At 50.4% G+C, this 24,650-nt stretch overlaps 2 protein-coding genes across 4 annotated transcripts in view; one reads left to right on the forward strand and one right to left on the reverse strand.

Annotated features, from left to right (window-relative positions):
• Positions 1-169: 169 nt before the first annotated feature.
• HAPLN3 (hyaluronan and proteoglycan link protein 3) lies at positions 170-6,106 on the forward strand. 2 transcript variants are annotated; one of them, XM_075764610.1, is made up of 5 exons: positions 170-286; positions 1,830-1,989; positions 2,265-2,636; positions 3,762-4,064; positions 4,238-6,106. In XM_075764610.1, exons 2-5 carry the CDS (start codon positions 1,863-1,865, stop codon positions 4,516-4,518), a joined length of 1,083 nt encoding a protein of 360 aa, XP_075620725.1. In that variant the 5' UTR covers positions 170-286; positions 1,830-1,862; the 3' UTR covers positions 4,519-6,106. The 2 variants fall into 2 exon arrangements, with proteins under 2 accessions (XP_075620725.1, XP_075620726.1); XM_075764611.1 differs by having other exon boundaries at positions 245-290; positions 4,238-5,171.
• Positions 6,043-24,650, reverse strand: part of ACAN (aggrecan) — a 28,054-nt gene continuing 9,446 nt past the window's right edge. Inside the window, exons 12-20 of one of the 2 annotated variants that reach the window (XM_075764607.1) lie at positions 23,614-24,587; positions 22,770-23,475; positions 21,749-22,469; positions 12,826-12,939; positions 9,941-10,099; positions 9,372-9,454; positions 8,880-9,024; positions 7,944-8,126; positions 6,043-6,506 (exon numbers count right to left, since the gene is read on the reverse strand). In XM_075764607.1, coding sequence (XP_075620722.1) covers positions 6,418-6,506; positions 7,944-8,126; positions 8,880-9,024; positions 9,372-9,454; positions 9,941-10,099; positions 12,826-12,939; positions 21,749-22,469; positions 22,770-23,475; positions 23,614-24,587 — 3,174 coding nt within the window. In that variant the 3' untranslated portion in view covers positions 6,043-6,417. The remainder of the gene's footprint in view (positions 6,507-7,943; positions 8,127-8,879; positions 9,025-9,371; positions 9,455-9,940; positions 10,100-12,825; positions 12,940-21,748; positions 22,470-22,769; positions 23,476-23,613; positions 24,588-24,650) is intronic. The other variant, XM_075764609.1, reaches the window with a different exon arrangement.

The raw sequence follows: 24,650 nt of genomic DNA on the forward strand, positions 1-24,650 counted from the left end.
CTGGCAGCTGGCACGTCGCACATGAGGCATGTGGGCAATGTGCAGGCAGCATGCAGGCAGCACGCAGGCACACAGCGAGACTGTTGCCCGGGCACAGTGGGCGGGGGGGGGGCCGGGGGCACCCACCCCAGCTCTGGGCTGCGAGCAGGGGGTTGGTAAGGGCGTGTGTTTCCCTTTAAGAGGCAGGCCCTGGAGCTGCTTCCTCTCAGCCCTGCAAGAGCCCTAAACACAGTGCATCTGCCTGCAGCCTGCCTGCACGCCTGCCTGCAGCCTGCCCGCAACCAGCGTGAGTAAGGCTTGGCCCTGGAGCTGGGGCTCGGGAGGGCTGGCACCCCGGGGTGGTGGGCACCCTGCTCGCCGTGGAGGGCAAGGAGGGGTGGCATCGCTGTGGAAGGTGCTGGGCATCGCTACGGTGGGTGCTGCAGCACGATGCTCGCCGGCATTGTGGTTGAGGACGCCAGGCCCCCCGGCATGTCATCGCAATGCTGGGCTCTGGGGGGTGGCTAGGCATTGGGGGCACAGGGGTGCCAAGGGCTGGTGACCCCCAAACCGAGGTGTGAAGCTGCTGATGCCTCGAGCCCTCCCAGCCGTGCGTGGGCAGCACGTGGCGGCGTGCCTGCCGGGCTCCCGGGCCACAGCACTGCGCACCGCTGCACCGGGCTCCCGGGGCTGCGCTGGCCATTGAGCGGGTGCACCCCATGCTCCCCAGCACTGGCTCCGCAGACCTCAGCTGGGTGGTGAGCGTGGGCTGCGCTCTGCGGGAAGGTGAACAGCAGCACTGACGGCATGGGTGGCATGGAGGAGTGCCCAGGAACGAGCCACCCATGGTGAGAACAGCCAGTTGCACACCCCGGTCCCCAGAGACCACTGCTGTCCCTTGTGCCGGATCCTGCTGGGGGCAAGCACCCGCTCTCCTATATCCCCCTGGCCTGGGGCACCTTTACAGGCACTCACTCGTAAACCTTGTCTAAGCAGGGGGCACAGATGTCAAATCCCTCCCAGGCTTGGAGGGGGGATGCTGGAGCCTTGTCGGGTGCCGGGCCCCCTCTGCCGGCTCTGGGAAAGCTCGCAAGTTGGTAAATGCTGCTGTGAGCTGCCCCGGGTGAGCCCCATGTAGGGCACCCTTGGGTGCGTGGGACACCCAGAGCTCGAGCCAGTGCGGGTCTCCGGTGCCGTGGAGCAGCTAGGCTTCCCCCCGCCCAGGGGACGTGGTTTGGGAGCGATACGGGTCAGCAACAGCCGTGTCTGTGGTGCAAAGCGGCAGCCGGGGGTCCTTGGCCAGGCTGGCTGGGTACCGCCAGGCTTTGTCCGGTGCCGGAGCAGCAGCCCCGAGCTCTCCGAGCTTTCTCCTCCCCTCCTCGGCTGGGTTGCACGCTCGGCTGCCTCTGTAAACTGAGCTTGCGACTTACAGCAGGGCTCGGCCACTTCTCTCCCGCTGCACCCCCTGTGTGATGTTTTCCCAGTGCTCCTTGTTCAAAGGACGTCCTGGGATCCTGTTTCCCCCCGCTGCCCCATCGCTGGCTTGGTCTCAGCTCCCCATTCCGTGCTGGGTGCTCCACAAGACCCAACGGGTGTCAGCAGTGATCGCGGTAGTGCGCAGCGTGACCCAGGCGGGAGGATGAGGATGGAGGGGATTGGGAGCCCCGGTTGTGGGGCAGGTCTCAAGTTGCCTGCACCCTCCCCTGCAGGCAGACAAGCCACTCCGCTGGCTCTTCCCACCCCTCTCCTTGCATCCCTGCGATGGGGTTTGCCTGCTGCCATGTGCTGGGCAGCACTGGGGCGCTTCTGGTTATTTTGGGGTGTTACCACATCCCTTTCCCCCTCCACAGCCTGGGCTCAGGGTTCGGCCTCGGTCCCCAGCCATGCTGGTGCTCCCGCTGCTCCTGGAGGCCACTTTGCTGCAGCTGGCCAGTGGCTCCTACCACCCCTTCTACAACGGCTTCTACTACAACCACATAATGAACGACAAGGGCAACGGGCAGGAGAAAGGTATATCGGGGATTGGCAGGGCTGACGGAAATTAGGGCTGGCAGGTTGGTGCAAGGGGTTGAAGTCCCTCCCTGCCTCTGGGATAGGGCTGGGACCCATCTCGTGGGGGGGAAAGTGAGGCTCAGAGGAGCAGGTAGGGGTGCTCCAGGGATGCTTGGGGGATGCTCATGGGATGCTCAGGCAGAAGCGGACGTGGCTGGAGGGAGGGAGATTTGGGGATGCTGCCCAGTCCTGGACCCTGACCCACACTTAGTGCCTTCCCTCCCTGTCCCCAGTGGTTTCCTTCAACGGGGCCAAGCTGGTGGTGGAGACCCCCAAAGACCCCGTCTACAGCTCCAGTGGTGCCAATGTCACCCTGCCCTGTCACTATCATTATGAGCCTGACCTAGAGGCCAAGCGCAAGATCCGCATCAAGTGGTCCAAGCTGCGGGATGACTACACCAAGGAGCAGGATGTGCTGGTGGCCATTGGCAAGACCTACCTGGCCTTTGGGGACTTCCGGGGCCGTGCTCACCTCCACCAGACTGGCCGGCGTGAGGCCTCGCTGGTCGTCAGTGATGTGCGCTTGCAGGATGATGGCAAATACCGCTGTGAGGTCATTGATGGGCTGGAGGACGAGAGCGATGTGGTGGACCTTCGGCTGCAAGGTGGGGGCACAGCGGGGACTGCATCATCCCCTGTGCAAAGGCAGTGAGCCTGGCCTTCCCGGGGCACCCCCTCCTTGGGGGAGGTAGCAAGGCAGAGGGGTTGGGGAGCCCAGTTGTGGGCAGAAAGGAGCTGGGATGCTCAGTGTGATGGGTGGTGGCTTGGGGCTGTCTGACTGTGTGGTCTCAGCACCGAGTGAGGCCAGAGCAGTCTGCCCAGCCGGGATGCTGAGGATGCTACTGTGAGATCAGAGTTGTGGGTGACCCCGTGGTTGCAGCATTTTCTGCCTCTACCCACCCATCTTCCCACTGTGCTGCATCATGTGCAGCCGTCCCCTTGCCTCCCAATTCTGGGTGTCCTCATGCATCTTGTGATGAACCTTGATGACTGGTCCAACCCCTCTTGCTCACTTGCCATGAGGGACCTGACTCAGCCCTGGCTCCACTGCCAAGCTCAGAGCTGGGGAGATGTCCCCCTTGCTGTGCCCCTGCCCACCCCCTTGACCTCCGGACCTCCCTCCTATGGTGGCTTGTCCCCACCGGTCCCTCTGATTATGGTGCTGGTGGTTCACATGTTCCCACAGTCCAGCCGTCCCCGTGACAGTGGTCCATGCACCCCCATGTCGGTGGTCCATGTGTCCCTGCAATCCTGGCCCGTACGTCCCCATGATGCTGGGCATTGTGTCCTGTGCATCCCCATGCCGATGGTCTGTCCATCCCCACAGGGGTGGTCTATGCCTTCCTGGGACCACTACGTGTGTGTCCCCGGGACTGTGCTCCATACCGTCTGTGTGGTGGTGGTCCCTGCATCCCTGTTATCATCATAGTCTGTTCATCCCTGTATGTGCTGGTGCTGTCACCATGAAGGTGGTCTGCGTGTCCCCAGGACAGAGCTCCTGTGTCCCCGTGCCACCAGATGTCGCTGGCAACTCGCCGCTGGTGGCTGCGTGCCCAGAACGGCCCCATTCCCACGTGCCAGAGCCTGGGACAGTGCCACTCTGGGGTGGTCCCTGTCCCAGAGCCTGAATTTGGGATGGGTCAGGGACCCCTGTGGCTCCTGCTGGGGCTGGACGCAGGGCAGGTGAGCTGCCCACGGAACTGGCTGAACACCCCGTCTGCCCCCCCCAGGCATCGTGTTCCCCTACCAGCCTCCCCGTGGGCAGTACAGGCTCAACTTCCACGAAGCCGAGCAAGTGTGCCAGGAGCAAGGCGCCATCCTCGCCACCTTCAACCAGCTCTTCCAGGCCTGGAGCGAGGGGCTGGACTGGTGCAACGCGGGCTGGCTGGCTGATGGCACCGTGCAGTATCCCATCCGCCAGCCCCGCAAGCCCTGCGGTGGGTTGCACCTTGCCCCGGGCATCCGCAGCTATGGCCCGCGCCACCGGCACCTGCATCGCTTTGATGCCTTCTGCTTCTCTTCGGCGCTCAAAGGTGGGTGCTGGGCCAGGGGCTGGGGGGGGGGTGGGATCCTGAGGAAGGTGCTGTGCCTGATCAGTGGCATCCCATGTCCTCCCTCATGGCACAGGGCTCAGCTCAGGCAGGGATGCTCCAGGCAGGGATGCTTCGGATGATGCTCAGCATTGATGCTCCCCTGTCCCTCCTAGGAGAGGTTTTCTACTTGGACCGCCCGGCCGGGATGACACTGGAGGAGGCCAAGCAGAGCTGCCAGGATGCGGGGGCTGAGATCGCCCGCGTGGGGCAGCTCTACTCTGCCTGGAAATTCCTGGGGCTGGACCGCTGTGACGCCGGCTGGCTGGCAGACGGCAGCATCCGCTACCCCATCATCAAGCCCAGGGCCAACTGCGGCCCCACAGAGCCCGGCGTCCGCAGCTTCGGCTTCCCCAGCAAGGGCAGGTTTGGGGTCTTCTGCTACAAAGAGAGATAAGGAGCCGGGAGGGCTCCTTCGTGGCCAGAGGATGTTTCCAGCCTGACGGTGCCTGGCGTCGGGTGTTTCCCAGGGCTGTTTTGGGGGTGAATGGGGGGAGGCGGGATGGGGGGAGGCTTCTTTTTGTTTTATTTTGTTTCCTTCCTTTATATTTTCCACATCTTGCTCAGCAGCCGGCACGTGCAGCTGTTCAGGCTGGCTGCTGGCTGGGGCAGTGCGGGACCGTCCCAGGCATGGGGTGTGTACAAGGATGACCCCCATGGGCTGCTGCCACCCCGCTTGGCTCCTGCCACCCTGTGGGTGGTGGCCCCTTCCCATGGCAGCAGCACATCACCAGCACCCGCCTGCCCTTCCAGGCTGGTCCTGCCCCTGAACTCACAGGGTGGGAGCGAGGCGAGGATGGATTTGGCCAGGGGCAGAGAGCGGGTGCCTCTGTTGCATCCCGCCTCCTCTTCCAGCCCTGTCCCCCTCCCACTGAAGGATGCCGTTGTGCCTGTCCCTGTGGGGGTGCCAGTGCCTTATCTCCATGCACCCCTCGCCCAGATGCCACCTGAACACTGGTGCCTTCTTCTTCGAGCGTTTGGTAATGAAAAGATGTATTTTCCTGGACCTCTTCTAATAAATCGGTGGAGAAAGCCCTGGAGCAACATGGCTGTGTCCCCGTCTCTGTCCCAGCATGAGAGAGGGGTCTGCCAAAGTGAGAGGATTTGGGGATCCCTGGCTGTACACCTGGGACTGTCTCACCCCTGGCTGAGCACCATCTCATCACTGCCAGCTCAGCCCTGTGCCCATCTGAGCTCCTGTGAGGGTACCCATGCTCCCTCATTAATGAGTGTTAATTAACCCCTGGGGTGTCCAGACTGGAAGATGGAGGGTGAAGCATTTCCTGCTGGTGATGGGTTTTAGGCATATGGGTTAACCCCTTCCTGGGGTGAGAGCTGATCAGAGGTGGTGATGTCCTACCCCAGGGTCCTTCTTTGGTTGGGGCTTGGGAAACCCCCCCACAACCCTGTTGTCTGCAGGGCTGCACCCTTGGGTGCTGGCTGGGGCTGAGCCGGTTCCATCTAGCCTGGAAGGATCCTGTTTGGGCTCCCCTTCCTTCCCATGGGAGATTTCCCCCCCTCAACCCTCAGAGACCCCCCCTTCCCCAAAAAAACCAACACCGACAAAGTGCCCATTCCGATTTCACTCTCTTTATTATTTATCATTCTTTCAAAATAGGATATGTTCAAAAATATAAATAGGTGCAGGGAACGCTGGTGCCCCGCACGGTCCCCTGGAAAGAGCACGTTGTCCCGGGACGGGCGCTGTGCTGCAGGGGGGGCAGCGGGGAAGCAGAGAGGGGCTGCAGCCCCCAGTGCCCAGGTCCCAGGTCTCAGCATCCCTTCGCCTCCTTCCTCCCGCAGCTCCTTCCACTGCAGCCCCCCAGCCCTCCCCACCTGCCCCAACGCGCTGCAGCAGTAGGAGGATTCTGGAAAAAAAAAATAAAAATAAAACCCCAAAAGGTGCTGTTCACCCCGGAGATTAAATAACAGAAATAATTACATTGTTCGTGGATAAAATCAGGAAAAAATAATCATCTTTATTATTTAACTTAACCCCCTGCCCTCTGCAAACCCACCCCCCTCCCTGTCCCCAAAGGCACGAAGATAATTGGAACCGGACGGTTAGTAAAAATGCTGAGATCTAATTTGCTTTGCTTTGGTGCTTGGAAAAAACATTAATTTTTTTTTTTTATATATATATACACAAAGGTGGGTTTGTATTTAATATAATTTTTTTTCCTTATATGACAAAAAAGCAACAAGAAGAAGAAGAAATCGACTCTGTTAATATAACTGTTCCGTTAAAAATCTCTCTTTCTCTCTCGCTTTCCCCCTCGGTCTCTTTCGCCCCGCTCTAATGGGTGGGTCTGTGCACGGCTCTGCCGCTGGGTCTCGACCGGCTCCTGGAGCTCCTCTTGTATAGCCTGCGCTGGTAGTTGGAGGCTGCAGAAGAGGGAGGAGAAGAAAAGGCACCTTGTTAGCAGGAACTGGGACAGAGATGCTGCTTGTCCCAAGCTGGCTGCCCCGGTCTCTGGCTCCCTGGAAACACACGGGCAGCCGCAGGCAGTGCTGCCTGGCGGGTGGCTGCGTGTGCCCCCCCCCCTGCAATCTGCCCTTCTCTCCCCCCCCCGCAGCTGGGGTTTGCTTCACCCGGAGGTGAAGGTCCCTGGGTGCCTCCCCACGGCCTGGGCAGGAGCATCCTCTCCAGGGATGCTTGTCCCATCCCTTCCCTGTGCCTGACCAGGAGGGCAGCTCTGCTAACAGGGTGGGCATGGGGACCACTTCCCCATCTCCCCCACTGTCCTGCCAGTCCCTCCCCAATCCCCTGCGACAGGGAGGGAAATATCCGTCAGTGGTGGGATGTGCTCAGGGCACAGGAGGAGAAACAGCCCCATCTGGCTGGCAGGGACAAGGTTTCTGCCTGATCTTTGCTGCCAGTCTCACTTGAAGCTGACACCGCTCCAGTGTGATATTTTCAGGAGGGTTTTAATGGAAGAGGCAAAAGCTGGTTGGGAACAGCCTTGGTCTCTTGATTGCTGGTGGTCCTTGCTGGGAGCGGCCTGCAGCTCTCTGGATCCACAGCAAAGCCAAGGGAATCAGCAGCTTGGTCCAACCATGCGGACACCTCCTCCATCCCTCCTCCTTCCAACTCCTCCCTGGGGCGGAGGTTTGTCAGTTAAGTCTTTATCGACTTTCCCTGGCCGTGGGACTGTTGCTTTAGCTGGAATTGCCCAGCTGCACCAGAACCTGGCAAGGAAGCCACTGGACAGATGTGATTTGGCTGAGGCCGATGAAATGATTGGGAAGCTTCAGATGAGCAGGGATGAGACAGGGATGTAGGCAGTCCTGGGAGCGGGCTGGGACACCAGTGGGAGAGGGCTGGCTGCTGACAGCTGGAGGTCTGGCAGGAGAAGGGTCAGGAGCCCAGCCCTGCCCCTTGGCTTAGCTCCTGTCCACTCCCAGGGCAGGGGGATGCTGGGGAGCGCTTGGGGGACCGTAGCTCACTGCTCCTATTTTCTCTGCTGATGCAGGTAGTGCCAAAACTCATCCTTTCAGAAGCTGTTGCTTTTTCTTTCATTTCTTTAAGTAGCCTGGGCCTTTGGTAAGCTCCCTGTTGCTCTTTCCTGGCTCCAGAGCTGCTCCTACCCTGCCTAGGTGGAGACATCTCCAGGGCAGGAATCGCCCAGGCTGTCCCTCCAGCCAGCCCCTGTGGTCCACATCTGCCCAGAAGATGCCAGTTCCCATGGCCCCATCATAGGGCAGCTTTCAGCAAGTCAAGGGCACCATGATGTCCCCTTCTTCCCCGTTCATCCCCAGCTCCTCCTCCCTGCTGCAGGGATGCGTCAGCCCTAACCCGAAGGCAAAGGGGCCGAGACGTACGGTTTATGCAGGATATCCGCGGCTCCTCCCACTGCCCGTTGGGCTGGCACCGGATCGTGGGCACGTGGCGCTGGATGTACCCTTGGTTGCACTGGTACCGCACCATGGAGTTTATTTCATAGCGGTCCTTCTTCCGACCGAAGGTCCTGGCATTCTCCACCACAGGGGGGTCCCCGCAGGCCACTGCAGGAGATGGGCAGAGACATGGAGAGCTTGAGGAATCCTGCCTGGCTGAGTAGGCACCTCACACCTGGGCAGCTCCTGCCTCCCCAGCGCAGGCTGGGCACGCACAGCCTCATTGCCCCACTTCTCCCACACCCCGTCCTGTGGGGTCTCTAAGAGTTGGAGAGAGGGAGTGATCAGTGGCTGCTTGAAGGGCAGTCACTTCTGGGGCGGAAAGAGGCAGCCGTGTCCACAGCCATCCTAGCCCAGCCCTGAGATGCAGTGGGAGGGATGTCTACCCCTGTTATTCCCCACTTGGAATAACTTCTCTGATCTAGAAGGTGTCTGGGAGGTGCCAGCACCTGAGCTTGATGGACTTTTTTTGTAACATCCAAAGAGGGGTCATTTCCTTTGTTTGGGTGGAAAAAAGATGGAGGCAATACAAAACAGGGACAGTTGATTAAAAAGTTCATAAAACCTTAAATCCCTTTGAGATTGCTTCTGTCTACAAAATTTAGGGGCGGGGGAAATAATAGAAATTCTGTGATGGTCCTTAAAATTAAGCAGCAGTCTGCCTCAGGGCTCCATTCCTGCCTCTCAGAAGGGCAGCAGGAGCCTGGGCATCACAAGAGCTGCTTGTGTCCATGGAAGGACATGGAGCTGGTGTGCGGGAGTGTCAGCTCTGCCTGAGGACATGAAACCCTGGCCCTGGCTCCAGTCCCACAGCCGCTGCCTGAGACCCCCATCCTCGCCGGCGTGGCACAGGGTACTGACCTGTTCCTTTCTTGCAGGTGAAAGGGAGGTGATAGTTGCAGGGGACGTCGTTCCATTCGCCTTGCTCATGCCAGATCATCACAACGCAGTCCTCACCCGCCGAGAAGAAGTTATCGGGTTGGTTGGGCCGCCAGTTCTCAAATTGCTGCCAAGAGAGGAAAGCCCTTTGCCTAAGGCTGAGCCCTCCCCTCTCCCACTCCCTCCTTCATCCCTGCAGCTGGCTGCCCCGTGGTTCTCACCAGCAGAGACCATGGGTTGCCAACACTGCTACTACAGCTGTTATTTCTATCCTGATGGTGCCCAGGAGCTTAGCTGACCAGCTTTACTAGAGGTTTGGAAAAACCATGAACCCTACAAAGTTTAGGGCTGTCTCCACCCAATGCCCAACTCAAACACTCAGCGCATAGCTCATGGGGTTCTTCCCACCCAAAAGGAACCTCTTCCCCGCCACCGAAAGCCAGTGCCTGCCCGCACCACGGGCTGCAGGCTCACCAGGGAGTACCCGTCGGACCAGCGGAAGTCATTCTCCACAGCTCTGTCACTGAGGCCGATCCACTGGTAGTCCTGTGCATGGCCTGAAAGAGCCAGAGGGGGAGAGAAAAGTGGGTCACAGATCCCCTACACCTTGTTGGATGTGGTTCTTTTTGCCATCTCAGCTGTCTCTGACCCTGGAGCCTCTGGGTCATTCAGCTTCTTCCTGGTCACTAGTCCCTGATGTCCTTTTTCCCCCACATCATGCTTGTCCATCTCCCTCCCCACTCAGTATGGCATGAACGTTGTCATGGGTCACTGTGCTTGTTGCATCGAGTGAACATCTTGTGAACAAGCCACATCAGCAACATGGTAAGAGCAAAGATCTGTCCTAGCCAGGAAAGGACCCTCTTCTTTCTCATAGCTGGACAGTTTTTACTCTTCCATGCAAGGGTGAGGCTTCATTAGGAAATATCTGGGCACCAGTGGGGGAAATGGTGGTTTTTATGTCATTTTTGATGAATCTGCCCATAGGCTCAGAGTCCAATGGATGGATCCCTGCCCAGTCTCAGGCTGCCCTCAGCACTCACTGTTCACAAATTCTTGCTCCTCTGGGGTGATGATACTGCTCAGGTGGGCTTGATGTTGTCGGCATCTAGTCTCTGCATCCATCCAAGTCTCCCTCTCTTCAAAGTGCCTGTAGCAGTGTCCCTGGAACTTGGTCCAGCCTTCCTCACAGTTTTCTAGGTCTGAAACACACAAAGGGGAGATGAAAAGGAGTTGATGCATGGGTCTGGAAGCCTTGCAACTCACCTCTTAGCAGCTCATGCTATCATGGCACAGGACAACACATTGTCACTTCCACTAAAAAGCAAACCCTGAGACTGTTGTCTGTGGGAAAATCCAGGGTAAATGATCAGAAGGCATCCAAGACACACAGAGGGGGTGAGCCTGTGTTGAAGACCCCATGTTTGCAGTAATGTGACTACTAGAAAACTTGAGTGATACAAACTTATTCCAAAGTAATCCAATCCTCATGTCATGTTTCCAGACTCTGTTTTTGAGGAACTGACCAAGAAGCCCTCTCTTCCCACTTGTGCTGGCCTGCAGAGTTTTCTTGCTTTGGAAAGAAACTCCAAAACCTGAATCCAGATGCCCAGAATGAACATGTATGTGTTGAAAAGGAAAGACGAGAGGAGAGCTCAGGTTTGGGTGGTTGCATAGCTTGGTGCGGTTCTCAGGCTCTGGAAGAGAAGCAAGCCTACCAAGATGGAGAAAAGAGATGAAGGCAGGAACTTACCATGGTGGAGAGAGAAAATGAAATCTCAAGGGAAAAGTTTGGAAGCTGCTAGAGAACTACAAAAATTTCTCAACTTTTCAGAACATATTTTACCATCTGAGAAACACTGAAGAGTTGAACCCATTAATTAAAAAATATGAAACCACAGATGGGGGAGAGCAGAGGTGAATGGAGAAACCACTAGAAAAGACCTTCAGCAGCTCCTGTGCAATGCAGCACCACATGTCTTCTCCATGTGACTGAAGGAAACAGAAAATGAAATGTGTTTAATCTCAGCCTTTCAGACGCCCAATCAACCATCCTTTCTCAGGCACTTGCTGCTCTTGAAGTAGTGGGTTTTCATGAGTCCTCACGCCTCTCTCCCTTTCCAGTAAGGTTTTCTGTACTCAGTTTCTTTCTTCTGTTGTTAAACTTCGTAGGTCAAAGCACTTGTCACCTTCAATCACTCTAATTCCTCCTAATCCACCCTTCTGGTGTTCTTCCAGCTGGAGACTGCAGATGCTTCATAGATGTTGGAAGGGTTGGTAGTTAGTTGAAGCATTAAAAACATTTTCTGCCTTCTTCAACAGATCAAATGGATTATCTGGAAGTAGCTGAAGCTCTAAGGATTCTTGATCTTTGCAGGCAGATCACTCGCACAAGGCGAGCAGATAACATGCTCTGTCTTTTGAGATTTAAGACTTTTTTCCAGCAGCTGGAATGCCACCCCTTGTCATCACAGCCTGGGGATGGGACAGCACATGGCACGGAACCTCAGCAAGACATGTCTTAGGAGGAAGGCCACTCTTTCCTACATAGCTGTTACTTACGGGGAAATATGATAGCAATCGTCTTGGAAAAAAGTTTGTTCTCCGGTAGAGACACTGTCCCTGTGACAAGAAGGACTGGCTGTGTGCACAGGTGGCAGAGCTCACCTACGGTGTCCTGCTGTTCTTAGAGACCAACAGAAAGAATGGTCTGCCTCATGGGAATAGTGAAGATTTAGATTCCCCACTGAATTTGGGGCACTAGCTTCCTTTGGCATCTCCCAATGGCCTTCAGGCATCATGAGCCCATGAAGCAGAAAAGAGAGGAAATTAAGTCTGGCTTGGACTAAACAAGATTGTAAGCAGCCACAAGGTAGAAAGTCTCTTTTTGGATTACAGGGATCTTCAACAACAGGTAGAAGAGATGGGTAAATCTGGAGCTGATTAGGTTGCATTAGGAAAATGATATTAAGACAGCACAATTCCTGCTCAGATGGTTCAAGGATCCTGAGCCGCCTTCATATGGTCTACTCCATGTGTTCATATCGGAAGTACAAAAAAGAGAAGCAGCGAAAGGGGAGGAGAAAATCCAATATATATTATCATTACTTGTGCTAAGGTGAAGAAGACATTGCAACCTTATTCCTCGTCTGTTTGAGCAAGGCGGGAGAGCTTCCTCTCAGCTAAGCTGATAAAAGTTTGGTCTTTCATCAGCTTTAAGAAAAAAATAATCCTTTTTTTCTTTCCTTCTAGAAATAAAAAGAAGTATTAGTGCAGGTCAGAGTACCTAATTTTGATGGAAAAATAGGTCACTTCACGTTTTCTCAAAGATATACATTCCCTGCTGATTTTGCCACAGTAAGCCACATTGAAGAGAGGACAAAAATATCATGCTGTGTCAAATCGGTGGAAATTTCTAGAGTGAACGAGGCTTCTCTCAGCTGCATCTTCACAGAGAGAAACACAATCATTTTTCATGGCTCAGTTGAAGCATCCTTCTATGAAATTCCAGTCTAGCAGAGAAAGTTTGCCTGGTGTGAAGATGTACTCAGATGTTTCCCTACTGTTACAGATGAACAGAAAGACCCTTGACCCAGAAGTCACTGTGACTTCTGTGATCAACACTGTTATGATCTGTATGGAGCTTCACTAGAGAAACTCAACAAAAAGAGAAAGCTGAAGAAGACACCAGAAGCTTCTGCTTAGGAATCTTAGAGGACATGGTGCTGTGATGAACAAAGTAATCAAAATAGATAAGCAAAAGTCTCAAAGCTTTTCCCTGGTGTATTTTAAGCTGCTGTTAGAGGTTAGCTTACTGAGAAGAAGATAGGACTGATGGGAGCACTTGGGATCAGCATTTTTTTGGGGTAGAGTGGGAATGTGGTAGTGCAGCAGTTAGTAAGATTAGCTGAAGCCAGGTAGGCCGTACCGATCTCACACAGGTCCCCTCCGTAGCTGGGAAGGCATAAGCATTTGAAAGAGTCGATGCCATCAACGCAGGTAGCTCCATTCAGACAGGGGCTTGAGTGGCACTCATCAGTGTCTGCAAGAAATCAAGGGCTTCCATTAGGGTTCTGGGCAGACAACTCCACCAACAGGAGAACTTGCTTCCTTGCTTGTTTAGGAGGGAATATGAGTGTTTTGGGGGAACTTGGGAGTTGCTAGGGTCTTATTTTAAAACATACTGCCACTGCTGATGCTAGAAGAATGAAGGCAAGAGACCCAACCCACCCTACAAGGAAGACATTGGTTTTCTGTCACTTGATTGTTGAGCACCACTCTGAAGATATCAGTACAAGCTCAGCAAGATGTATCCAATACACAGCACTCAGTGTCTTTGGCAGCTGTGGTAACTCTTCCTTGTCCACTGTCTTTGCCTGATGCATCAAACATGCAAACTTGTGTCTGTGTCTCCACAAACTATGGGTCTACGAGGAAGAACATGGAATTCTCATAAGTGATGGAAACATCCTGAAATAGATCTCTAGCTTCTAACCGGCCATCTTGGTTGCCAGTGCTTACTACTATGTTCTTCCTAACCATAATTTAGATGAGTTCCGGGGCAAGAAATCTCTTCTCAGTGAAGATGAAGGAAGTACAGAGAAGAAGCGGGTTCAAAGTTGTTTCAGAGACCCTTGAATTTTTTTCCTTTGAGAATCTTAGGCCTAGCTATGGGTGCCTCTTCCTTGGTGAAGAATACTAGAGTGCAATGCTATTTTCTCCAAACCTGTCCCAGCTAGGCTCTCTCTTTCTGTGATGGGGCTTGAAGAAGCTGTATGTCTTTTTCAGCTGTAGAATCCCTCTTGGTGGAGGAAACCACTCTTAAGTTTCCTACCTAGAGCAGCCCTTAAGAGTCTTTCTGCTTTTCCAGAGGTGAATAGAGAAGTTGGTATGGGAAGAGTTCAGCCCCCAACTCTCCATTCATTCTCAACTTGCTAATTAGAACAAGTGTGGGTAGCACTTCCATCCCCTGTCATCTTGGGGTAGAAGGAAGGAAGCATCGATGCTCTGAAGAAGGCCACAGGTAGCCAGATTGTATCTATATATTGTAAATCTAGCTTGTGCTGGAAGTAAAAGCTCTTCTCCCAGTATCTCTCCAGACTGAGCCTTAATCCTACTTACTGAGCTTTGGAATCAGAAGAAAAATCATTCAGAATGGAAAGATTCAGAGACGTTCAACTCAAGAAACAAGGAAGAAGCCTAAGGAAGAAAGTGGGAGCACATCCATGCAGGTTAGGTTAAATGATGACTGGTTAGATCCTCATGCAAGACAATGTTTTTCTCTTTTACACTCAGAACAAATGTAAGGCTTTAAAAGTGCTGACTAACACTTCATGCTTTTCTTGTGGATGAGAGGGGTTAGTGAGAAAACATTCAAAGATGATAAACATGCTGGCTATGGAAATAGACGAGCAGAGCGGTGACTCCTCAAGGTCTGTGTTTGTCTTCTGATTGGGGTATATTTGGCCTGATATTGTCTCCTTGCAGAACCATGGCCCAGCTGCTCAGTGACCCCAGACATATGAGAACAGACATGTGTTATACCCCATATGGCTGTCTAGTTGTTCAGTGTCCGATGTCTGATATGTCGACTAAAAGTTGACATGTTCGGTAATGTGCCTAAGTGATGGATAAAATTCTTCCTGACCTTGGATGGTAAATCGGTTCGTGCTTTGGAGCATGAAGGTTGTCATCTTTATTCTAGGCTGTATCACTGCGAGCAATGCAATTACTCCTTAGATGGCTGATGAACCTCTTACACGACTTTTGCAGTTAGTTCTTCACTGAGAGAAGGAATTCTTTGTCCTCTAGTTTGCCCTTCTAAATACTCATGAATGCTTTCTGGATTTCTTTGTTCACTGCAATTTGAAGCGAATTGGAGATCCTGTTTCCATTACACTAATAAATACTTTCCAGAACAAAATGTGGGTCATGGGCCTAGTACAAGAGAGGAGCTGAACTTGGCTGACTATTGCTTATTAGTCATGCTTGGAGTTCCTAGAAGATAGAGAGCATAAGGGGAAATGTGGTATCCTGAGGGATGATTACAGCTGTAGAGCCCCGCTGGGCTTCCCAGCAGCAGTGGCAGCTGAAGTTCGTGCTGATTCCAGTGAGCTCCAGCTGAACAAGTAAGGAAAGGCTGTCCTTTGTCCATTAGACTCCATGAAGTGGAAAGCATGCTGCAGAAGTGGGAACAAAGCACATACGAGGGCTAAAGCAGAATGTTTAACAGGGAGTAATGAGTCTTCGGTTGTCTTCGGCAGTGTGGACTAAAACTTGACGCATCCAAGATGTCTTCTGAGATGCAGGAGAGCTGCTGTGAGTTGCCATCCCTGGTCTTGGAGGAGGAGGGAGCAGGCACACACGTGCAAAGTCATTGCCACAAATTTCCAGCTGGGAAATAACACTGGAACAGAATTTCCTTTTACAGATATTGTATATAATATGACTGCATATATTATATATGCTGTAAAAACAAATCTCTGTGTATAATATATATGTTATATATCTCTCCACACATATACATATATATTTTTTATATATCACACACAGACAAAGGGTGTGTACTTGTAGGTAGTGTTGGAAAAGCAGACAACAAATACAAGTGACACACAGATAGGTGTTTTTTTTTTTCCCCAGAAATATGCTGCAAAAGGCTGGAGAGAAGACGTTTTAAACACATGATGACCGTAAACATGAAACTTCACCTTCATCCTGCCAGGGCAGTGACCCTACCTCCATCTGGATGTAGAATCATCTCACCAAGGTGATAACAGGAAACTCAAACATATCAGCTGAGTTGGAGGAAGTGTTGCTGATTCTGATCCTCCCAGAAAATCAGGGTCTTGGAGATCTTTTAGAAAAGTAAGTTCTAAATGGTAAAATTGGAAGTGGTGATGTCTCTGGAAACCCTGGCAAGTCAGTTTGTTGGTGTCTCTAGCATATCACATCAAAGCCATAGGATTTACAGGAGGTGAGAACTCCAGTTAAAAAAAAAAATTAATCCCATCTATCACACAATGCTTGGCTATTTTCTTCATAACCTTTTATATACCATAAATGTGTCCACTTCCACAGAGTTTAGAGCTAGATGAAGTTAGTAAATCACTGTACACCTGTTCAGCCAGCTGAAAAGCCTGCAGCACGCTAGGTGTGCCAGCTCTGCTCAGCATGGAGCGAGCCCCCACTTCACAGCACCGACTGCCGGGTACCTTGACACCCAAAGATCTTATGCAGACATGAGCTATTTATTTGCTTGGGTGAGCAGTCATTCAAAAAGTCAGCTCTGCTTTGAGATGCAGCTCAAGTGCTTATCAACCAACAAGAAGACAAGACTACCGCTATTTTTACCCGGTGCTAACAAAGGACAGCGATGTGGCATGGGATGCAGAACAGAGGCAGTGCTCACTTTCAAGAGCTTCAGCTCTAAAACAAAGACAGGGAAGAAAATGCCTTGCAGTGCCAAAGATAGGAAGCCAATTCAGAACATATTATTAACTGACTTCTTGAGGATAATGCAAAATTAGCAGCTCTTTAGAAGATGATTTGTACTGCAGTTAATATTGCCTAGAAGTTGCAGAAGATTATTCAAATCTATTGTCACAACAGTTTCTATTTTTTGCCACTAACAGGACCTAAGGTCTAACTTCTAGATTATTTTTTTAAAATAAAACAATTAAAACAAAATATCCAATGTAAACAGGGTCTTGCATCTGGAAGATGTAAACTGTTGGCTGGAGAAAGCAAGGGGAGTTACACAGCTACAATGCAAACTTTGAATTTGTTTCACCATTTTCTTCCTAAGCTTTCTCTTACGTTGCCAGATACATACTATATTTAGTCAGAACTACTTTCTTTTGGTGCAACTAAACAAAACATAATTATTCTCCCAGTGCTTTTCAAAACAACTTGATGTACTAGGTCATGGAAATTGGAAAGAGAAATCCTTCAGAAATGAAAGAGAAATAGATTGGTCCTGGTTTTGCTCAGAAGGCAAATGGCATGCAAAAGTGAACACACAGCGTCAGTGGTGAGAAGGAAATGCTTTTAAAATCCTTCATCCCAAGCTAAGAAGACAATACTAGAAACAGTGCTAACACTTTTTAAAACAAGACAGTCTGTGCATTTCTCTCAATGGCAGCCTGAGCAAGAATACCTATTAAACAAGGTCAGCTCTGTGCTTAAAACATTTACTAAGCAGAATCAGCTTGAGAACAGAGAAATATACTGTAGGATTTAAACTCCTATTTTTGTTCTGTAGAGAGGAAAGGCATTTTTCAGGATGTCCTGTGGTCCCTGTTGTGCCCCTCACTCTTTCTTTATAGGCCTCCTTGTAAGTGCAATTATCCATACGGGGACTCAGAGACCAGCTAGATAATTATCTTCTAGAGACCGAGGGGAAAAAAAAAATCCAGATACAAATTAAATTTGCTTTCCAGAGACTCCTGGGAAGTTTGAACTGCTGATCTGATAGCTCAAACAGCAAAGAGAAACATTGGATCGATAGTAGGGTGACTCCTACAAGAAAAGAACAGGAAGAGTTGGGGAAAACAGTTCTCTCACATTTTAAGTAAAGTGCTAGTATTGAACATCACATAGCCAGCTAGTGACTTATGATGAGCAATTAAGTCATTATAATAATTAACTACAATAATTAAACCAAAGCCTCCATGCAGCAGAAGGGGCAGATATTGCTACAGCCTTAAAAAGTTATATTCATCTAGAGAACAACAACTTTCCAGGAGAATCTGCTGATCTGCTGGGACCTTTGATTTGTCCAACACACCCATGGAAGGAGAGCTCAGGCAATTCGGACATCACTGCCTCCAAAGTATTATACGCAGAAGTAAACTGATGTGTATAAAAAAATAGTCCAGGACTGTAGATGGCCTCTTCAGATAAAGGTTTTGATTAAGCTAATAAACTTCTGGTGCAAAATGGACAGTATATTCAGGAGACATCAAATCATCTCGTTAGACACGAATGGCTCTGCTTTTGCCTGTCCCTCAACAAGGACTGGTACCTTCATCTCCCCCTTGAGAGCATACTCTCCAGTCCATGTCAGGTGAAACAGGTGAGTGTTTTCTAGACTTTTTTCTTCTGGGTTGATCTTCACTGGACCAACAAAACTCTATCCCTTGGACTTCCAGGGTGTGAAGAAGGAGGAAACCCATCAAGACCTTTCCTCATTTGGATTCTAACCTTCAGCTGTTCTGGAGCTGTAGGCAGCAGTCCATGACCTCCTTTCACCAGAGACAAGCAAAACTTGACATAACTAGTTGCCACTTCAGCACATTTCTCTTTTTTTCCCCTGACCTTAGTGAAGTTTTTAAGTTGTCGACTGGTCACAGTGCTCCAAACCACAGCCTTTCACTGAAGTGCCAGCATGCTTTTTTCAGCTAATAATTATTTGTCTTCAAATGTTACCAGAAGCAAAAAGACCCACTGAGTTGGCAAAACTCTGGATGAAGAAGCCAAGCTTATGGACAATTCTTCAAGCTTGTGGGGTTCCTGTCCTTGCAGAGGAATCAGACTGCTGACTAAAGAAATGTGCATGCGTAGCCTTCAATTTGGTTAAATACTAAAAAATACTGGCACTCCAAGTGTTAATTTTTGGTTGTCTTGTGCTTCTGGCTCTGACTTTTAGGAACAAGTAGAGGCTACAGCAGAGGAGAAAAATATCATTCTTTCTGAATTATCCCACTAAAAAGGTTGCTGAATCTGACTGGAACCCTTCAATGACAGGATGAGAGGGCAACAGCCACATGCTCCTCACTCTAAGCTGCTTTTATGAACTGAATGAGCTTCATTCGTGCTTTAATATTAGCCAAAATTAATTGTACTTAATGGGCATCCATTACATCCTACAAACTCAGAGCACAGAGCAAGGCACAGGTATTAGAACTGATCTTTTTGCAAGATATAAATTTCAAGACTGGGAAGCCACAGGTAAAGAGGCAGCTGCAGCATGGGAAGTATAATTTTGGGTTCCAGCTTATGGCTCTTCCTTGTAGACTTTCCATGTTCACAATCCCCAGAGCACTGTAAAGAGTAACGACCCAAAAAAGGAAATCTGTGACTATTTTTCCTTTTTTTTTTTCCTTCTTTTGTCATCTTTTTGTTCTAATTCTCTAGAAGAAGTTTGCCTTGTTGCAGAGGTGTTGTATGTTCATGGTCAATACACTTTCTTGCCGACTGGATGAGCTTCCTTCAGACCCTGACCAGGACTGCATTTAACCCTATAGGGACACTGTAGTAAAGAAGCTTAGCAATAGAAGAGAAGTTTTACCCTGGAATATCTTCCCTGGTGGGAGCACCAGCCACACATCTATAATGAAGCCCATGTCTAGTCTATAAAGAGTCTACAATTAAGCTTCATGCAGTCATCGTTCACCTCTCCCTGTCACCTGCTCAGAAACCCCAGCTGCTACATTGTCATCTCTGTGACTTGCAAATACACAAAGTGTTCCAATTTCAGAACATTTTTCAAGCTTCTTCACACATGAGCTGCTGAACACATGGTTTTCTTTCAAAATACTTCACAAGAATGTTGGCTAACAAATGCTCTGAAGAATCTGGCAATCGCCTTGTGGGTAATTTATAAAAAGAAAAAGCAGTGAAATAAAACCATACTTTGGGGCCAATTTTTTTTTTTTTTTTTTTTCCTGAGCCTCACTGACTAGTTTCCTTCCTTCCCCTCAATCCTGCCTTTGCTGGCTTGTTTTTGTCTCCAGGCTTGGACGTGGCAGGAGGCATGGCCCAAAAGCAGAGCCCGTTAGATGTGCAAGCAGGACTTTTGGGTGTGTAACTCCTGCAGCACCCTGCCAAGCCCCGAATGACATGCCAGGCTGGACCAGTGCTGCGGGAACGACCCCGCTGACTCGCCCTCACCCACTCCTGCAGCATCTGCATTGCAGCTGCTCAGCAGAGACAGACAGGACCTCAGATGTGTTATGAGCAGGACGGAACAAAGGTTTGTGATTACCTGTTTTCTCAGAGGGAGAGCAGTGATGCAGAGGGAAATGCAGTGACTCATTTGAAACACTTTGGGGATGGAAATGAAGTTAGAAACCAGGCTGGGCTTCACAAAGCTCTGCACTTATAGACCCTTACTGAGTCCAGAGCTACCTATGCTGAATGGTATAAATTAACCAAAAAGAAGCAGTTCAGGAGGTAATGTGGGAAGGGAGTGGAATTACTATTATGTTTTTTAGAACAAACTGAGCAAATCTCTTTGCATGTACATTTTGTACCATAGTTAAGCAACTTGTCCTACATGAACACGCAGCCAGTCCATTGAGAACTGAACATGTATAGGCCCTTCTTACAAAAGCACAAGCATTGATGGTTTTGAAATGAGGCCTGTCCCCAGGATCCTGCTCCTGATTGAAACCATGCTGTGGCCAGGGATGTCGCAGGACATCCTGCGTAACCAGGACTGGGCTCCTCCCTTGGCCAAGAAGCAGCATCAGCAAGCACAACGTCCCATCTCATTTTCTTCTCATTGCAGTATCCTAAGCCTCCACAGCACATGAACACTGCTTGGGGGATTGCTTGTCAGAAAGCTAGCAGAGTGTTTTCACCATAAATGGTTACTTAGATTTAAATATTGTATCTGTTTACACTTGGCAGCAAGGGGTCCTACCAAAGACAGAGTGCTAAAACACCAAAAAGGGGCTAGGTGGAAGGAAGGGCATTTATCAGCAGAGCTGACAAAAGGTAGTGATGCTCCAAGCATCGTGTCACACATTTAGCCTGTTCTATCTGCAGAGAGAAGCGTAAGATGCAGACCAGAGGCCAGCCACGCTCTGTGCCAAAGGCACCGCAGCAGTTTGCCTGATGCAAACATTGCGCTCAGCACAGATGATGCTGAGAGCAGAGATTTTTGTCCCTGGCTGGCTTGCTTTGCCTCTTGCCCCTAGGCACTGCAAAGCTGCTGATGGCCAGCCTCCTACCCCAGAGCAAGCACTTGGGGATACAGGGAACAAGTCAACACATCACAGAAAGAGAAATAAAACAGGACAGAGACTTGCAGCCCTTATCCAATTTCTCAGCTGCATTCATTAGCCAGGGTGTAAGTGTCTGGCTGGTGGAGCTGTCTTTGCTCTTGTTTCCCCATGAGAAGAAAAAAATTGTTGTTTCCTCTAGATTATAGCAATGGCTAAGAGCAATTTCAGAGGGGGCATGAATGTCCTAGTGCCTTCCCCAGCTATGTCATGCCCAGGAGCCTGGTCATGGCAGCTCTCAATGACCATTCAGAATACTCTGTTTTGAGCTCCCACCTCTGGCAGCATGGAGGGGAGAGCTCACTTATGTGCCCGCCGATCAGTCAGGTACCCTGGGGAGCACAAGCAGATGATGCCTCCATCATGTTCCTGGCAGGTGCCAGCTCCACCAGGCTGCTCATTGTGGCTGGGGTGCAGCTGCGTCCACCAGGAACAGCAATTCAGAGGAGCAACTGATGCCTACTGCTATGGTGCAGTGTGGGAAGGCCAGATAAGCATCTCCTGGTGCTTCCCTTGGACTGGTTCTCTGCTGCTCTCCTCAGGGGCATGTAATTACTGTGGGCAGGCAGAAGGGAGGCCCTGGAGGCTTCTGGGGATATGGTTACCCTGGCTGGGTAATTGCGTTACCTGCCCAAACAGAGACTATCATTTGTTAAGACAGAAGCTATTTAACATGACCTGTGGAAAACCCCACATGTTTATGGTTTTCCATCACAGTAATATTTTGTTCAAGCCTGCTTCCGTGTTAATGTTCTCTGCTGTAGAAGCAGCAAAATGTGACAGCTATGCCCCCTCCCTCCCTTCCCCTCCACAGCACGTTCCCTTCCATACAAGAAGACACGGTACCTTCTGTAGTGGGTCCTAATGCGTCTATTGCTTCTTGTGAGACTTGAGGCAGGGCAGCAGTAGCAGTGGCCAGCAGATGGGGATTGTCTAGAACAACAGCTGTCTCTGTCTCTTGTCCTGACACCGCGGGAGGGGAGGGGTCTATTTTGAGCTGAGCTTCTTCAGGGCTCCTGGGTGCCTGTGTTGGCTCAACATCTGGAGTGCTGGTACTAATTACAATGTCTGGGGCAGAGGTTTCCTCTGAAATGCCTGTGATCAAGTGTGTCACAGCTCCAGATGTTGTGTCAGGAATTTCCTTCTCCTCGGGAGCACCAGAGGGCTCACCACTGGCCAAAGATGTGGCAGCTGTTTCAATGTTAGCAGCAGGCAATGCGAATGCTTCTCCACTGGTTTCGTGGACTGTGGATGTTTCTATGCTAGTCTCAGGAAATGCAGATGTTTCACCCTGGGCTTCTTGACTTGTGGATGTTTCTATTCTAACTTCAGGAAGTGCAGAGGCTTCTCCACTTACTTCCTGAACTGTGGATGTTTCTATGCTAATTTCAGGATAGGCAGATGTTTCACCCCTGGCTTCTTGACTTGTTGGTGTTTCTATGCCAATCTCAGGGAATGCAGAACTTTCCCCACTGATTTCGTGGACTGTGGAAGTTTCTATGCTAATCTCAGGAAATGCAGATGTTTCACCTCGGGCTTCTTGACTTGTGGATGTTTCTATTCTAATGTCAGGAAATGCAGATGTTTCCCCACTGATTTCATGGACCGTTGAAGTTTCTATGCTGATTTCAGGAAAGGCAGATGTTTCTCCACTGGTTTCATGGACTGTTGAAGTTTCTATGCTGATTTCAGGGAATGCAGATGTTTCTCCACTGGTTTCATGGGCTGTGGATGTTTCTATGCTAATTTCAGGATAGCCAGATGTTTCACCCCTGGCTTCTTGACTTGTGGATGTTTCTATTCTAATTTCAGGAAATGCAGAACTTTCCCCACTAATTTCATGGACTGTGGATGTTTCTATACCAATTTCAGGAAAGGCAGATGTTTCCCCACTGATTTCATGGACCGTCGAAGTTTCTATGCTAATTTCAGGAAATGCAGATGTTTCTCCACTGATTTCGTGGACTGTCGAAGTTTCTATGCTAATTTCAGGGAATGCAGATGTTTCTCCACTGATTTCGTGGACTGTCGAAGTTTCTATGCTGATTTCAGGAAAGGCAGATGTTTCTCCACTGATTTCGTGGACTGTCGAAGTTTCTATGCTGATTTCAGGAAAGGCAGATGTTTCTCCACTGATTTCGTGGACCGTCGAAGTTTCTATGCTGATTTCAGGGAATGCAGATGTTTCTCCACTGGTTTCATGGACTGTGGATGTTTCTATGCTAATTTCAGGATAACCAGATGTTTCACCCCTGGCTTCTTGACTTGTGGATGTTTCTATTCTAATTTCAGGAAATGCAGAACTTTCCCCACTAATTTCATGGACTGTGGATGTTTCTATTCTAATCTCAGGAAAGGCAGAACTTTCCCCACTAATTTCATGGACTGTGGATGTTTCTGTGCTACTTTCAGGAAATGCAGAAGTTTCCCCGCTTACTTCTTGAACTGTGGATGTTTCTATGCTAATTTCAGGATAGCCAGATGTTTCACCCCTGGCTTCTTGACTTGTGGATATTTCTATTCTAATTTCAGGAAATGCGGATGTTTCCCCACTGATTTCTTGAATTGTTGATGTTTCTATGCTAAATTCAGGAAATGCAGATGTCTCCCCACTGATTTCATGAATCGTGGATGTTTCTACACTAGTTTCAGGAAATGCAGATGCTTCAGGAAATCCAGATGTTTCCCCACTGATTTCTTGAATCGTCGATGTTTCTATACTAGTTTCAGGAAATGCGGATGTTTCACCACTGATTTCATAAGCTCTTGATGTTTCTAGACCACTTTCTGGCAAGGCAGATGTTTCACCACTTAGTTCACCAGATGCAGAGGCCTCACCACTTGGCCCAAAACTGTAGGGAAATGTGACAGCTGTTTCCCCACCCAGTTCCTGTGATACTGTTGGTCTTGTCACAACTTCTACTAAATCAGAAGTGACTAAAGTGACTTCTGGAAGCCCTGAGACCTCCCCACTAGTATCAGTCACTGCTGAAGATTGTCCACTTAGATCTGTGGCTCCAGAAATGTCTCCGCTGACGTACGGGATCCCGGATGGTTCTCCACCGAAGTCTCCTGTCCCTGAAGGAAACCCACTAGTCTCCATAGCTCCAGACCCTTCTCCAGATAGTCCTCTGTCTCCAGAAGGAAATCCACTGATTTCTATCATCCCAGATGGCCCTTCTCCCACCTCTTGTGCAACTGACGTCTGTGTTACAACTTCCACCAAAGTGGTATCCACCAGAGAGACTGTGGGAAAGCCAGAGGTGAGTCCACTTTCCTCTCCAGAGAGTAGGCCACTGGTGACATCAACTCCAGAGACTTCTCCACTGCTGTCAATCACCCCACTTGGATGTCCACTCATTTCAAGCACTCCAGAAACACTCCCACCAAAGTCTACATGCCCAGAAGGCTCACCACTCATGTCTAAACTCCCAGATACCATGCCTGATGCATCTTCACCTCCTGAAGGCAATCCACTGATTTCCAAAATCTCTTTTGCTTCTGCTCCCGTAATTGAGGGGGTGGTTGTCACTTCCTCCAAACTGGCATCTACAAAGGTAATGCCCGAGGCCTCACTGCTTCCATCGATACCAGAAGTAAGGCCACTTAGGTCCACCAGGCCACTGACCTCACGTGTTCCAGATGGTTCTCCACTGACATCCAGTCCTGAGTGCAACCCGCTGATCTCAGGCCCTCCGGAGGGCTCCCCGCTGAGCTCAGGCACCCCAGAAGGCTCCCCGCTGAGCTC

The sequence above is a fragment of the Balearica regulorum genome, chromosome 12 (assembly GCF_011004875.1).
Source record: "Balearica regulorum gibbericeps isolate bBalReg1 chromosome 12, bBalReg1.pri, whole genome shotgun sequence".
Taxonomy (NCBI): domain Eukaryota; kingdom Metazoa; phylum Chordata; class Aves; order Gruiformes; family Gruidae; genus Balearica; species Balearica regulorum.